The sequence below is a fragment of the Convolutriloba macropyga genome, chromosome 2 (genome assembly GCF_964194025.1).
Source record: "Convolutriloba macropyga chromosome 2, txConMacr16.3, whole genome shotgun sequence".
NCBI lineage: Eukaryota > Metazoa > Xenacoelomorpha > Acoela > Convolutidae > Convolutriloba > Convolutriloba macropyga.
This window is the reverse complement of record NC_134469.1, coordinates 39065884-39082254: the sequence shown is the minus strand read 5'-3', so window position 1 is coordinate 39082254 and position 16371 is coordinate 39065884. Positions and strand designations below refer to the sequence as shown.

At 34.4% G+C, this 16371-nt stretch overlaps 1 protein-coding gene across 9 annotated transcripts in view; it reads right to left on the bottom strand.

Annotated features, from left to right (window-relative positions):
* The window catches only part of LOC142358650 (multiple epidermal growth factor-like domains protein 8), a 142603-nt gene that overhangs the window by 87001 nt on the left and 39231 nt on the right, over positions 1-16371 (bottom strand). For 3 of the 9 annotated variants that reach the window (XM_075410125.1, XM_075410128.1, XM_075410129.1), the window contains 2 exons: positions 15200-15250; positions 6498-6554 (listed from right to left, as the gene is read on the bottom strand). The exons of 2 other annotated variants lie outside the window; for them this stretch is intronic. In XM_075410125.1, the coding sequence (XP_075266240.1) occupies positions 6498-6554; positions 15200-15250 (108 nt within the window). The remainder of the gene's footprint in view (positions 1-6497; positions 6555-15199; positions 15251-16371) is intronic. 4 more of the 9 variants (XM_075410127.1, XM_075410132.1, XM_075410126.1 and 1 more) reach the window with 2 other exon arrangements.

The window sequence follows — 16371 nt, the reverse complement described above, 5'->3', positions numbered from 1 at the left end:
GCTTAATTCAATGAGTGAATGAAATTAAAATCCAATTAGTTGAAAGAATGACTGCAGCCAGTCACGAGTCAAACCTAACTTTTGTAAAACGAAAAACCTGATCAGAAGGTAAAGTGAATTAAAACATACCAGAACAAGTCCTGAACTACAATGCACATAGTTGAATTAACTAATGACCCGACAACTAAAATTTTCAGAGCTATATCAAACTAAGAAGTCAACAAAGCCCCTAACCCTATTAGCAAAAGAAAAAATCTGAAAAAGAATTAGAAACATTTTCCCCACAATTTCGCGTTCTATGATTCACTGAAAGTAACAACAAGATATAGAAATTATTGCATCTAAGTCAGAGGCGTCAAAGTAAGAATACCACATAACTAAAAGCCAAAATCCTTAACCAAAGCATAGAAAAACTTAAGAAGTTACAAGATAATTTTCGCAAATCTCATGGTTGAAAAGCGGAATAGTAGAACTACAGATAAACAATTCGAAAACAAAATGTAGCTCAATGAATGAAAACGCTGAGTGAAAGTTGGAACTAACAAATTGATTAAAATTACGCTGCAACAGAACGCAAATACGAATTTGTTAATTATGAGACCGGACAAATAAACGTTATTAGTGTAATTAAATTAGTCATCCTTAGCAACCGACGACACTTGTAATTAGGGATACCAAGCCAAGACAACAAATTGAGCAAAAAATCTCTGACCTTTAAAATTCGATATTTCTTGAAAACAATGAAAGTAAAAGTCATAGAAAAGACTAACTTAAATATTTGGAAACAATTAAATCGATGACAATAGTTCATATTAGCAACCTATTAGACTTGTCCCTAGTGAGATTAACTGATAAGACATCAAAAAGTATAACAAAAACTTTGAGAACAGATAGTATAAAAGTCACAAAAAACCACTAGCCATCAACTTAAAAACTAATTTAGGTTCATTTATGCCTTATTAGCAACCAATGAAACTGTCATTAATGAATCTGGGTATTCGGCTGAATTCTAAAATTACACTTAAATCAGCACCTAATCAGTTAGGCTAAGCATCACTCTAATACAGTCTAGCAATCGCGTTAATGAACTTTGATAACCGAATGCACTATGACTTAATGACCGGGCTTTATTGGTTTATCCTGTTTCTTTTGATCTTGCTCTTTTGATTTTGACCGTATTCAAACCATTACTTAATTCAATGAGTGAAAGAATTTAAAATCTACGCACTTGAAACAGTGAGTGAGGTAAGTCAGAAGTCAAACGTGAGAATCGTCACTTCTGTAAAACGAAAAACGTGAGAAAAAGGTAAAGCGACTTAACAAAACACAGCAGGACAGGTCCTGAAATACAATCCAATGAAATGAATTAAAAATTTATAAATACTGTAGCTGACCAGCAGATCAATTGGACAATGCCAGTCAATAAGATCAGCAATCTCGGAAGTTTAGAGAAACTAAAATCAACAAACTAAACAAAAAACTAATCCCTGCTAAAACTCTTGAGGGTTTTACCTGGAAAGCCAAAATTGATCTAATAAAATGCACCTATTAACACACGCACAAGCATTGAAACGGGTAAACTGGCCAATATATACAGGAAAACTTGATAAAATGACAAATAAATTATAAAAAGTGAAATTTGTAAAATTTGTAAAAGTTTAATTTTCCAAATTTAAAAAGTTTTAAACCATTTTTGTCTATCTTATCAGTAACCCTTCTGTCCAATAACCCATTTGCAAAACCTTATGATTCACTGGCTCATAAAAATTGATATATTCAGAGCATGATAATCATTCTAAGAAAACTTGAAAAAAAATCAAAATTTATTACAAAAAATTTAACAAGGAATTCTTGAAAAAATGCTGAAAACCACTGCATTTCCCCAATAAACTAAGCAATAATACACTATCAAACCCTAAAGCAGAAGCAGGAAAAACACCGAAGCAAGAAAAACAACAGACATGTTTTCAAAAAAATGAAAATTACTAATTTTATTTTGAAAAAACTGCCAAATACCGTGACATTAAAATGTTGAGTAAAACTCTCTTGGCATTCAAACTATGCACCTGTATACTATCGTACCCTACAGGATGTTTTCTGGCCCCTGAGGCTGGAAGAACCCCCAAAAAAGTGCAAAACTAGAAACTAATCACCCCTGGGCCTTACCTTTTTATCCCGCTTTGAAAGATCAAAGTCATTGAAAAATGTGTAAAAATCTTACAAAGAAAAAAGACAGAGCACCAATAAAATCCAATTCTTGGATTTTAAAAAAGGAGATCGCCTAAATAATAGCCGTTGAGAGGCTGACGGCGGCTAATAAAAATATTTTATGACCACAAATATTGTCAGTAGAAAACAACATAAGCGACCCATCGATTAGTTCAATCAATTGCAAATAGCTGACATAGAACAAATATGTATCCTATTAATAGCAATCAAGAGAAGAAACTGAAAACAGCAGTTGAAGTGTGAACATATCTTACAAATAGAGAGCACAACAATGCAATCGAAATCTTTCGTACTAGCGCCTAAAAGGAGAGCGCCTAAACTAGAGCCGTTGAGAGGCTGACGGCGGCTATTAAAAATTGCTATAAAAAAGCCGCACGTGATCAAAATATTGTTTCTCATTTTTTTCACAACTATTTTTCCTGCTCTCTCCGAAAATGCGTAAAACGAATCGTACAACGACAGCGCCTCTTACAAGTCCAATTCTTTTTTATGAAAAAAGGGCCTCTATAATAGCCGGCTGAAATAAGGGCGTCTATTAATAAAAGAAGTTTGTTCTAGACTCAAATCCTATTTTCTTGCGATGTGAAATTAAAGACTATTGTAAAACCACAATGTTTTTAAAAATCAGCCAGCAATTTATCTAAAATGAACATATCAAAGCCGGCAGATTGCCAAAAAATTGCCGTCGTTCAGGCGCTAGACGCACATCGGGATTGAAACAGAAAAAGAAAAACGAGGAGATTGAAATTGACAATTCACTTCAGTGCGCAGTTTCAGTTAGATTCTAAATGTATACTTGCTTCTAAACTGAAGGGTATAAAGCTTAATACTAATATCAGTTAGCAATCGCTCTAAGGAAATTCTAATGCACTATGAATTAATAACCAGGCTTCATCGGATTATCCCGTTTCTTTTGATTTTGCTCTTTTGACATTGACCGTATCCATTACTGCGTTAATTCAATGCTTGAAAGACTTTAGAATCTATTCATTTCAAACAGTGACTGGATTAAGTCGGAAGTCAAACGTGAAAATCGTGACTTGTAAAACGAGAAACGTGATCAAACGAAAAGCGAATTAAAAAAAACATAACAGGACAAGTCCTGTCGAACAATTCAAGAAATTTTCGTTGACTAAACAAAACTAGACCTAGAACAGACTATGAGTGAATTGTGGAAAAAATTTCAAAAAAAAATCAGATCAAAAAAAAACTAAAGTTAAAATGCAGCAAGTGAACAAAAAACCACAAGCGAAAATATAAAATTTGGTTTAAACAAAAAAAACTAATTCTAGAATGAACTATGAATGGATTGAAAAAACCATTAAGAAAAAGATCCAATCCAAAAAAAACGAAAAAACAGAAAAAAATCAACGTGAAATTGCCGAAGGTGAGCAAAAATTCATCAGCGAGAAAGCGAATTTTTGTTCAAACACCGTTTCCTCACTATATTGTAAAATTAGAGTTGAAAAACTACACACGCCGCAAAACCACTCGCTTTTTGGCTCCACTTCAGGATTCGACATGGCCAAAATCAATACTCCAATTTGACTTCAAAAATAATAAAAAAGTGTGAACAGATCATGAAAAAAGACTGTCCCAAGGCAATTCAATTTCTTTGAATTGTAAAACAAAAACAAAGCAGGGCAAGTCCTGACGTACAATTCAAAGAATTTTCACCGACTAAGCAAACAACTGGAAAAAGAACGGACTATGAGAATTGGAAAAACCATTTCTAAAAAATCAGATCAAGAAATTTATTAAAAAAAAAGGGAAAATCAATGTCAAAATGCCACATTAGAACAAAAAAACCTTTAGCGAGAAATGGAAATTTGTTCCAAACAAAAAAACTAGTTATACAATGATTTTGAAAGGGATTGCCAAAACCATTTAAAAAAATCCAATCCAAAAAATCGAAAAACAAACAGTAAACGTCAAAGTGAAATTGCTTCATGTGAACAATTAGAGAGAAAGCGAATTTTTGTTCAAACACCGTTTTCTCACTCTACTTTAAAACTAGAGTGAAAAATGCAAGCCGCCTTCGTGTTTCAGCGTGACCAAAATCACTGCTCCAATTTATTTCAAAAATCATGAAAACGCGTGAACAGATCTTAAAAAATGAAATAAAATGAAAAAATTGCTCCGCTGAACAATTGAACAATGGCAGCCAAACAACATCAAAAGTCGACAAATTAGAAACATAGCTGGCAGATTGCCAGAAAATAGCCGCAATAGATTCGTAGATCGGCAGTCTAAAAAAAACAGTAAAAAAGACAGACCAAAAAAATTCGTCTTTTCATTGAAGGCTGATATGTTATATTTTGATTAAAAATCTGTATAAAGTTATTGCTGCCTCTATTAGCTGATCTCAAATAACCTTCATTTAGAGTGACACACGCCCATTTGACCTTATCTCTTTGAATTAAAGTAAATAAAAGTCAATTTCAAAGTGAGGAAGTCATTTTTGAGAGTGAGGTAAGTCAAGTGTGACCAAAAATTTAATCACACGCCTGAACAAAAAAACTCGCTCCACTAAGAGCGAAAAATGACGTCACACATGCAATTCAGTTAAAATTGCATGAACGAATGAACAAAAAGTGGCTGTGACGTCATTTGGTCGTAACAAAAATCATGACGACGAAATAAAAAAAAACCAAGAGAAGGCCAATAATAGCCCCAGCTATCGCTGTGCGGCTATTAACAACCAAACAAACTAACCAAAAACATACTCATTGCTAAAACTCGTAACTTTTACCCCGAAGGCAAATTGATCCCTTTAAATATACCTGATTCAAAAAAATGTTCAAAACTATTTTTTCTCTAAAATCGCTCGTTTCACGTCTAAAAGACCTTAAAAACCATTGGCACTTGAAGGTTGATTAACTTAGAAAATAACAGAAAAACTCAAAAATTCAATGACAGAAAAATTCAAAATTGAAATCAATTGAAAATTTTGATGAAATGTTGCTGAAAATTGTAATATAAATATCTTCAGAACCATTTCTGTGTCACTAGAGGCTATCCAGTAACCCAATTCCAAGCCTTAAATAATTCATTGTCTTAAAGATCGATAAACTAGGTAAATTTGTAGAAAACAATTCAAATTTGTCAAAAAACAGAATTTCGTTCCATTAAAAAGTTGGAACTCATTCCATGGCCTCTGGCAACTATGTAAAAATATTCTATCAAGACTTAGAGGAGGTTACTTGGCTTCTGAGGCACGAAAAACTGAACAAAAACACAGCTTCAAAAAACTTCAAAAAACTTTAAAAAAAATTGCAAACTTTATCAAAAAAGTTTTTGAAAATTGAAATGTTAAACTGTTGAAAACAATTCCATTGACAATAACAACCAAGAAGTAACTTTTCATCAGAACGTGGTAGAGCTTTTCTGGCCCCTGAGGCTGGACAGAAATCAAGAGCGGACCAAAGTTTTCGGTAAACTTTAAAAAAAATTTCCGATTTAAAAAAACGCTAAAATTCGAGACATTAAAATGTTGAAATACATTCCATTGTTACTAAAAATATGCAGTGCGCTATTATCAAACTTTAAAGCACATTTCCTGGCCCCTGAGGCCGGAAAAACCCTAAAAGAGACAAAACATTTCAAAAACTTGAAAAAATTGCAAAAATTATCATTCTGCCTGTTTGTGTTTGTAATACCAAAACAAATAGGTCATAAAATGGTCGTAACAAGTAATTTTGTCTCGCAAAAGCCCTTCGTCAACTTCAACCTAAGACTTCAACCAAAAACTTCAACCTAAGACTAATCAAACAAACGCAAAAAAATAAAAACGAAAAATTGAACCATTTTGAGCTCAAAAACTCCTAAAAATGATCTTTTAACGTTAAATTAAGGCCATCCCAGCGGCTGCCCAACTCTAAGCATTTGAAGGACTACTAAAGCCGATTTTGGGCCTCTATGAAACTTAATGCCCGCTGGGCTTTACCTGTTTATCCCGTTCTGAAAGTTATTGAATAATGTGTGAACACATCTTAAAAAAAACACAGCGCACCAATACAATCTAAATTCTTCGGAATGTAAAAAGGAGAGCGCCTAAATAATAGAGGCTGACGGCGGCTATTAAAAATAACTGTTTATCCAATGCACATGAGGCGGCGGATGCGTAAATGCGTGTATCCGAGCAGAGGATTCGTCTTGAACCCACACCCAATTGCCATTACACAGTCAGTAGCAGAGTAAATTGATTGGTGGTACGTATTCATAAGTATATCTCCAATGTACAGTTGAGTAGAGTACATATATCTTACGGTCGTAAAGTGTGTCGAGAGCTCTCTGGTCATTGGGGCTAAGAGGCGGACCTCTCTCTAAATGGCAACACATCAATTGTAGACATGTAACTCGTTACCAAACGAATTAACGTTTCAAAGAAATCGATCTGCGAGGTTGCTAAAACGAATCGTATCAAGCTTGACCGCATCAAGCAAAACAAAAGAACAGATGAATCTTTTCCTAATTAGACCTCAAGTTAGTCGGATCTCGGCTAGTGGGTCGCGGACAAAATCGATATGACAATCAGAGCAGCTTTTGACGAGCGCCAATTTTGCATTCCGCACTGCGCGGTTACCTGATAATCATCCCATTTTGATGTGTTGAAGTAAACAATCACAGGCAAGTAATTTGCTTACTTCCTCTCTTTGCCAATGTACGTTAAACAAAACGGAGGCTCTCAACACCATTCCTGTCAGATTACAATAAACTATGCTTCGCTTTCTCTTATGCAGTCACTCGGGATTCCATAACTCCAAAATGCCGTATAATCATAGTAGCAGTCAAAATTACTAGGAACGCACCAGAGAATAACATTAAAAACTTAATGATTTGCCTCACTATGTACAAAATTATAGCACCATCTCTCTGGAAACCGAGATTCCATATCATGATCCGGTTACCATAAATGCAGACAACGAAAGCTGCACTCCCACACATCCGGCCATCCCGATTAAAAGCACACAATATAACGTTTAAGTGCAAACATGCATGCCCTAAATTTAATGGTTTGTATAGCTTGGTTTTGTGCAAGTGAAAAAGTCTATTAAAACAAATATTAAAATAAAAACAATTGGATCTTTTGATACACCCCTCAGCCATCCCTGGTCACAGAACTTTCCGCGGGGTAAAAGGTCTGTTTTTGGAAGTCGAAACCACTACAGTAAGCGTGGGGTTTGGATGTTCTGACTAATATATACCCAACCCGAACGCCATTTTGTTCATTTGATATACTTTTCAAACGCCTATTTCAAATGATCGTGAACCATTTCATTCAGCGAAAACTCATCTTTTCCTAGAAACTTATGCAAAATTTAGAAAAGATCGCTCCGAGACACAAAAAAGCTTCATCTTTGATGCCAAAAATTTTTATGAATGCGGTTTTTCTTGTGCGCACTAATTTTTAATTGTTGATAAACTCATTTGAACAAAAATTAACTTTCAAATTACGTAAAGGAGTATTCTATTCTGCACATAGATCTTTTTCAGAAAACATGAGTTGTTTGACCCTAAATTTATTATGCAAATTTGATTTCATCCGTAAATGAATCCCAAAGGAAATTGAAAAGTACTAACAGAAAGTTGTCGTTAGATTTCACGTTCGCAACGTATATAAAATTAGAAGATTTAAAGAAATTACATTCAACGCGCTTTGTATTTCAAATCTATCCTTAAAGTTATTACATTTCGCGAATGTAATTGTAGCTTACATTCCATCTTTTCAATTGAAACATCTTATCAATTAACATCTTTTCAATTGAAAACTATCATTTTCAACGTTTTAGAATCAAGACAACAAAAAACGACCAACAACATTAGGAACTGCGCAACAACACATGTCACGACTGTCACAACATTTCTGATGTCACATCTCCAGAATTCACCAAAAGAACTATTCGAACACAATAGAATAAGAAACTAGAAAAAATTTCAAGTTAATGAGCTTCATAAACTTCTGACAATTTCACAGGCATCATTTTACTTGTCTGTCTCCATTGCCATTGATCATTTTAATATAATCCTTAAGTTGAGTCAATTTTTTCCGTCACATCATAGGTGTCCATCATAAAACTGCCCTCACTGAAAATAATCAAGCCACTGCCAGCACGATTACGATTATAAGTTCCTTGAAAGTCCCTCAGATTGACAATAGATTTAATAATTATCCCTCAACTATTGAGGAGAATTGAAAAACTTAAAAAAAATAAATTAAATTTAGATAGATTTTCTCAAAAACGTCCCTAAGCCGTTCAACAAGTAGTAAACTAACGAGAATTACAGGAATCATTTATTAATTTTTCACAAATGTCCCTCAATAATCATTTTCATCTGTCATGCCTAAACTTATCAAAAAGAAGAGGGACGAGGTTAAACGATTTTAAAACGACTGATTATTTTATATGAATTGAAGAGCGAAGGTGGTGCTAGCTGATCAAAATGAAATTGAAATCATGCCATGGAATGAAGTGTCTTCGGTCCTCGAAATATCACCCGAAGATGTTGACGAAGCTCCAATTTCGACGAAGGCTTCTTAACACAAATTGGAGAAACAGAGACCACCGAAGCGGCTATCGCACGTACTGACAGAGTCAGCGCGGTGGCAAGAAAACAACCAACATCAACAGCTTGTGAGGAAGCTTAAACAAGAGTCTGGTAATACACAAAAAAAAGTTCAGCTAAAAAAGTTCGTCAAAAAAGTAAACTGATCAATTGAAAACGAAGGAAAACTGATCAACAGTTTTTCCTATATTAACGTGTTGTTAAAATCGATTACACTAATGTGCTAATTACTTTTCCAAGTTGACATTCTGTGCTCGCCTGATGTTTTAAAGCTGGTCTGCCTTTTGCCTAAAAATACAGAAAATTCATCACTTCCGATTCAATGTCACCGCACATTTCTCTCGTTTATATTTGAGGGCAAAATGGACTGCAATGATGCTGACATCCTCTTTGACGCTTGAAATTGGGCTATTGCCATTAGAAATTGAGTTGCGTGTATTTTTAGATGAATTATCAAAAAGCAGTTGGACCTGTCTTGCAAAGGGTTTAAAGGGATTAATTGAGTTCATGAGGAAAATTTGTGAAATTAATCTAAACTAAATCTGACTTCAGTTCCATTTACGAGAATAAATTTTATTAGATTACATTTTGTCACTAAATTTGTTCAAATTGACAGAAACTTTCATGCGCGTGAACAGTTAAATTGTTAATTTCAATTACACAAAATTATCGAAGTAGTCACAAAATTACGTTTAAAATTGGAGGTCTTGAATCCCAAGACCTCCAGGAGAGTAATCTAACATCTTAACCATTTAGCTACAACTTATTTGATACTCAACTGCTCACAATCGCTTTTATATTAGCAACTTTATTTCGAAATGACAGCAATTGAGATCACTCACAAATAAAACAAATAAACGTAAAAGCCACTTAGAAGTAAAAGAATGTTGTAGAACAAAAATGCAAAAACGGTCAAGCGAAAAAATTGCATTAAAAAGACACGTTTACAATAATTGTCACAAACATCGTTCGAGAGAAATTTAACAGCCAAAGATTGCAATAATAGCTGCGAGAGTTTCGTAGACCTGCAGTGTCAAAAAACAATCAACAAAAGAAGCCCGGAAAAGAGAAACTTCAAGAAGAGGAGAGAATATTTAAACTGGTGATTAGTTTTTAATTGAGAAATTGTATAATTTGTGTTGTTTTCATTAGCTGTCCATACCAAAGCTCCATTTAGAGTGACATAGACTTAGTTGAACTAATCTCCTTCAATTAAAGTAATCAAAATCTTTTTGAGAGGGAGTAAGAGCCATTTTGAGAGCATGGTAAGTGACTTAGGTCCAAAAAATTAATCACGCGAATGAACAAAAACTCGCTGTTCATTTATCAAGTGTGATAAATGACGTCACAAACCCAATTCAGTCGCAATTTCAAGATCAAAAGGCAGATTTGAAGTGAGCGTGATGTCATATGGTCGCACGCAGAATCTTCACACCGAAAAAAGAAAAAAACACCGTTTTCTCACTCTACTTTAAAATTAGAATGAAAAAAATGCACGCTGCAAAACTGCTCGCTTTTTCGCCCCACTTCCTGTTTCGGTGTGACCAAGAGAACTACTCCAATTTGACTTCAAAAACCACGAAAATGTGTGAACATATCTTTTAAAAAAACATAGCAGGACAAGTCTTGACGTACAAATCAATTTTCATTGACAAAGCAAAAAGCTAGACCAAAAACGAACTATTAGTGAACTGTGAAAACTATTTCTAAAAAATTAACATCAAAAAATAAAACATAACCGACTAAAGTCGGGCGAATCGCTCTCAACCGACCGGCGAGCGGTTGGCTTCGTCAGTAGTTAGCTACGGTTTAGTGAGCCTAGCTTTAACTTGATTCGACTTAGAAACTTTTAGTTTTCTAGCCTTCTTAGTATATAAATCAAATAAAAAACTGACATTTTAAAAATTTGCAAATTGCAAAATTTAAAAGAAAAGCTTCCAGATTTTGCAGTGAAAGTGTTTTAAACCATTTTTTCTCTGGAGTTATGTCAAGTAAGCCTTCTGCAAGACCTGAAAAGTTTCGTTGCCGAGTAATGATCGTTAAACTCAGAAAAAGACAAAAAATGCAAAACTTTTGGAAACAATCGCAAGTTTTAAAATCTTGCTACAGTTCAAGATATTAAAATCTTCAAAACCAATTCATTGTCTCAAGAGACTATCCAGTGCACCTATTTTAAGCCTTAAATAGTTTCACTGGCTTAAAGATCGGTAAACTTGGAACATGAAAAAATTTTCCGAAAAAATCAGAAAATTGCTACAGCTGGAGTCAGAAAAATATTGATAACCATGTCATTAACTCTAGAAACTATGCAGCAGTTTATTTTCAAACCGTGGAGGACGTCCCTAGGACCCTGGTGCCGGAAAAAATTGGAAATAATTTTTTAAAATTGCTTATTAAAATCTTGAAAACCATTCCATCACATCTAGAAGCTATGCAGTAACCTATAATCAAACCCTAGACGACGTTATGTGGCTCTTGAGTCTGAAAAACCGAAAAAACGACGAAAAAATTCGAAAAACATAAAAATTGCAACTTGCATAAAAAACTGCTAAAATTTGCGATATTTAAAGTTGAAAACTAATCCATGGTCGAAAAACATTTTCCATCAACTTATTATCCAACCCTAACGGAGATTGTCTGTTAGTCTGAAAAACCTGAATGACAATAAATGAAAGAATTGATAAAAATGCAAATTTTATAAAAAAAATTGCTAACTTAAGATATTTTTAAAAAAAATTAATCCATGACCAATACAAATTTTTCAGTGACTGATTATCAAACCCTAATGGAGGTTTTCTGACACTTGAGCCTCATAAAACCTGAATAATGATTTAAAATGTCAAAAAATTGCAAGTGGCAAAAAATGCCAAAAGTATGCAAAAATTCGTGTTGCCAAAACCTTGCAAGACATTCCATCTAAACTAAAAATAAAGCAGTAACCTAATTTCAAACCCTAGAGGAGGTTCCTTGGCGCTTGAGGCTGAAAAAATCTCAAAAACGACAAAAAATTCAAAAAAACTTGAAAAAAAGCAAGTTTTATCCAAAAATTGCCAAAATTTGTGACATTAAAAAATTGAAAAACTATTCCATGGCCAAAAAAAATTTGTCAGTGTATCATTATGATAACCGTTATGATGTTTTTTGACCTCTGGGTCAGGAAAAACCTGAATAAGGAAAAAAATGTCAAATAATTAAAAAAAAATTGCACATTTTGTCAAAAAAATTGTTAAAATTCGTGATGTTAAAAAGTTGAAACCATTCCATTCCCACTAGAAACTATGCCGTAACCTGTTATTAAAACCTAGAGGAGGTTCCTTGACACCTAGGACTGACAAAAATCAAAAAATGTCAAAAGTTTCAAAAATCTTGAAAAAAAATGCAAAATAGTATAAACTTGCGTATTTAGCAAGCGGTTGTTGTCAGTAGCTAGCCAAGGGGGGGGGGGGGGGGGCACCGGCGGCTGATGGGGGTGGGGCAACACTGGGGTGTGGGGATGCACAAGCGCGGTGTGGGGGAGTGGGGCAATAGTGGGGGGTCAACAGTGGAGGTGTCTTCAACCTTTCAGAACCGCCCTTCACAACATAAGTATAAGTCTCCAAAACAGTTTGAGCTGAAAGGCTCTAAGAGCACTTGATGCCCACTGGGCGCTAACTGTTTATCCCGTTTTTGAGGACGAAAAGTCAAAAGCGTCAGACGAAAAATCGGTCAAGCGAAAAATCGCATAAAAAAAGACCGACATGACTAATATAATTGCTAAAAACTTCGTTTGAGAGCAATTAAACATGAAATCAATGTCAAAATGCCGCATGTGAATTAAGAAACTACTTTCGAGAAATGGAACTTTGCTTCAAACAAAAAACTAGGCCTAGAATGAACTATGAATGGATTGAAAACCATTTGGAAAAAAATCCGATCCAAAAAAAATGAAAAAACTGTAAAAATCAAAGTGAAATTGCCGCATGTGAACAAAAAACTACTAGCGAGAAAGCGAATTTTTGTTCAAACACCGTTTTCTCACTCTTATTTAAATTTAGAGCGAAAAAAATTCACACCACAAAACCACTCGCTTTTTCGCTCCACTTCCTGTTTCGGCGTGACCAAAATCACTACTCCAATTTGACTTCAAAAATCATGTAAATGTGTTAACAGATCTTAAAAAAAGACGTCGCCCCAATACAATTCAAATTCTTTGAATTGTAAAAACTAAATCACCGTAATATAGCACTGCTCAGCTTACAGCTTCGTAGCTATAATAAACATATATATATATATAAACATACCCGGCAGATTGCCGGAAAATAGCCGCCGTTGATTCCAATAAGCATGATTGGGATTGAAATAACAGAAGATATTGAAAAAAAAAAGATTTTTGTACAAAAACATTTTTTTAAGTCCGATTTATTTTGATGCCATTTCGTAGTTGATTATACTTCTGTTTCTTAGAGAGAGGCTACAGGGGCTACTATCAATAACAATAAGCATTAGAGATGGTAACTAATACTTATAAAAACGACGTTCAAATAGCGGGCATCTAAAATTGGGCTTTATCCCGTTTCTATTTCTGACTTCAATTTTTTCTACTGACTCTGTTCATTTTGAATTGCTTTGCTGAGCAACTGATGTTCAAAATCACTTTTAGCAGAATGAGAGAAGAGAGAAACTAGCCTAGAGAAGTCAAAAAGATTTCACGCAAAATGTTGAAAAGGCGGCAAAATGTAAAGCGAAACATTTTTTTATTCGACGAAGTAAAAAAAAAATAGGAGCGCTATAATAGCCGGCTGAGAAGATGAGGGCGGCTATTAAACATAATAAACTTATGATCTTTTGAAGAGTAAAAAAAATAGTTTTAATCAATCGGACGTCAAAATCTTTTTCTCCAGATTCCAATATGTTTTGGATTTTACTTCCAGTTGCTTTAAATTGCAGCATTAACCGAACCCCTGCTAGTAATACTGCAAATTATACTCAAATTGAATTGAGATGCGTCAGGAAGCTTGCAACTGATACTTTAAAACTCTTATTACTTTTGAGACCGGAAGACGTTTCAGTTCCTGGCTTCCGTGAGAAATGTGAAGTCATTTGACTAAACCGAAACTTTCATGAAACAAAAAAATTGCATCTGAAACTCAAAGATGTGCGCAAAATTTTTTTTTATGAAGTGTGCGTATAACAGCTGTTTATGAGATCCGTTATTCACTTCTCTTTTTCTTTTCCAATGATACGTTATTCTAGAACATGTTAGTATCCATTCTCCAACACGGAGACAAGCGAGTCTTCTTGCATCAGTTGCTTTTTTGTTTGCCTGCATTGTTTTGTTGCTTAGAACATTATCAAATGCAAACTTTAGAACAAACTGTTCCACCTCGCAAACCATCCGCAAAGTGCCCCATCATTTTTTTTATTTTTGACAATCTGTTCATTGAAATTTCGAAAGCGGTAGTACAGGGATGAGGGGGGCTTTTCGAAAAGATCCAATAAATAAAATTCGACATGATTTGAGATAGAAGCTCAAGTTAAAAATTTGCTAGGAATGATAAAAATAAAACATGAATCAAAACCGTAGCTGTCAAACAGAAACCAACAATGAATTGAGCGCACCATCAACAAAACACAAAAAAAAACATGATCTTCTCTAGCCGATAGGTGCTCGTAGTATCCATGAAGAAGCCTATATCAATTGGTTTTTGAAAACCAATATTAATTGGGTGTGAAAATCCCTCGATTGAACTGTCGTAATTTGATATTCAGTTATGTGAAAAGACATATGTTCAATTGCATGATTTCTATTATCAGTAAAGGTCGATCTCAAAAGAGATCAATTTGATGACTCAGTAAAACAAGTTAATCAAGCCTATAGTTACCATAATCACTCTTAGTTTGACATAATAAACGGCTTTTGCCTAATTTAAAACATCTGCTTCTAAATCAACAGGGGAACAAATGAGTAATAAGGACCCATTAACATAATAATGTTATCCCAATGCAGATATCAATTGCGAATTTAATCAGAACGCAAATATGACACAAACAGTAACCTAATTCAGTTCATAATTTCAGTTCAATCGAGGTTCTTTGTGACACAATTACATGGATATAGAGTTACACTAAGAACAATAGAAGCCACGGTCATGAGTTTAGCCAGACGGAACGAACAAAATATCGAATGAGGTGGAAAATCAGAAGCTGGAATAATATAAAGCTGGAACCTCTGTTAAATAATTTAAACCATCACTCCATTTTTATCAATGACATTTTGGCCATTAGCTGCTGTGAGATACGTTTTTCTTGGTTACTGTTTAATTACTGTGTTAACTCAAAAGTCATGATTTCGATTGTTTGGTTGGTTAATTAATAGACAATAGTGGTCCAATTGAAGTTGTTATTACTCTTGTTTTCCACATACCATAATGGGAAATATCATCGAATTTTGATTTGGCATCCTCGAATGCGAACACTGAAACCAACACAAGTCCTCTTAATTTTATACAGTAATTCTTCCCAACTCTTAACATACTCTTCACTTGAAACGCTTTCTAACATAAGCGAACACCGTCCGGCGAATTGCTCTCAAACGACCGGTGAGCGGTTGGATTCGGTAGTAGCCAGCTGGGGCTTAAGCAAAAGATCGCATTAAAAAAGACCGCAGGACTATTATTGGTCTAAAACAATTCGTTTGAGAGCAATTAAACACCTGCAATTTGCATCCGACCGTCTTTATTTGCACCCAGCTTCTTTTCATATTTGACTTTCCTCTCATTTAAATTTTTGCACTTTTGAACGCAAATACAAATATGAGCAAATTTTTCTGTTCTATATACGCGCATTGGCTCATTAAGATGCAAGTAGACCAAAATTGCAAAAACTTTCTCTACCGATATGATATTTGCCATGTCTTAATAAGCATCGCAAATTGCTTATCAAAAACCTATCCAAACGACAAACTTAAATGACCAGGGGGTTATTTGACTATTTCAAAGTTTATTTTGAAATCCGGTAATTGATAAGTTAGACGTCAGTTTTAGCCTTAATTCATTCTGAGGACCGAATTTTGTCGCGTTAACTTATAAACAGCCTCAATTGAAAACACAGAGAATTGAGATTACTTTTCGCAATTCGATCTAAAGATAACCGAATTTAGGGTTACATCATTAAAATTTAAACGCTTGTTTGCCGCATGTATTTTGTGTGTAAGTGGAGTTGAACTATATTCAAATTTTTGCTTTGTTACCATTTTTCAAGGTAATGTACAAGCACTGCGGCTACAAATGATTGTACGAGTTGTATTTTTTGAAAGTACATTTTATGCAAAATTATAGCAATAAATAAACGCAGATCAGAACAGTACAGTTGTCTGGCTTTGCGTCTTTTCCATTCTCTGCTATGCAATACGAGTGCTGAAAACAATCACTTCTGATTCAGGAAAACAATTCTTTTCTCTCGCTCACTGCAAACAAACAAAAAACAAACAGAACAGACCAGCAAACAGTAGAAGGAAGTAGTATATTATGTAATAAACTACAAGTTCCAGCACCACCACAGCTTATCTCTCTCACTCTGAAAACAGTCTATGCAAAT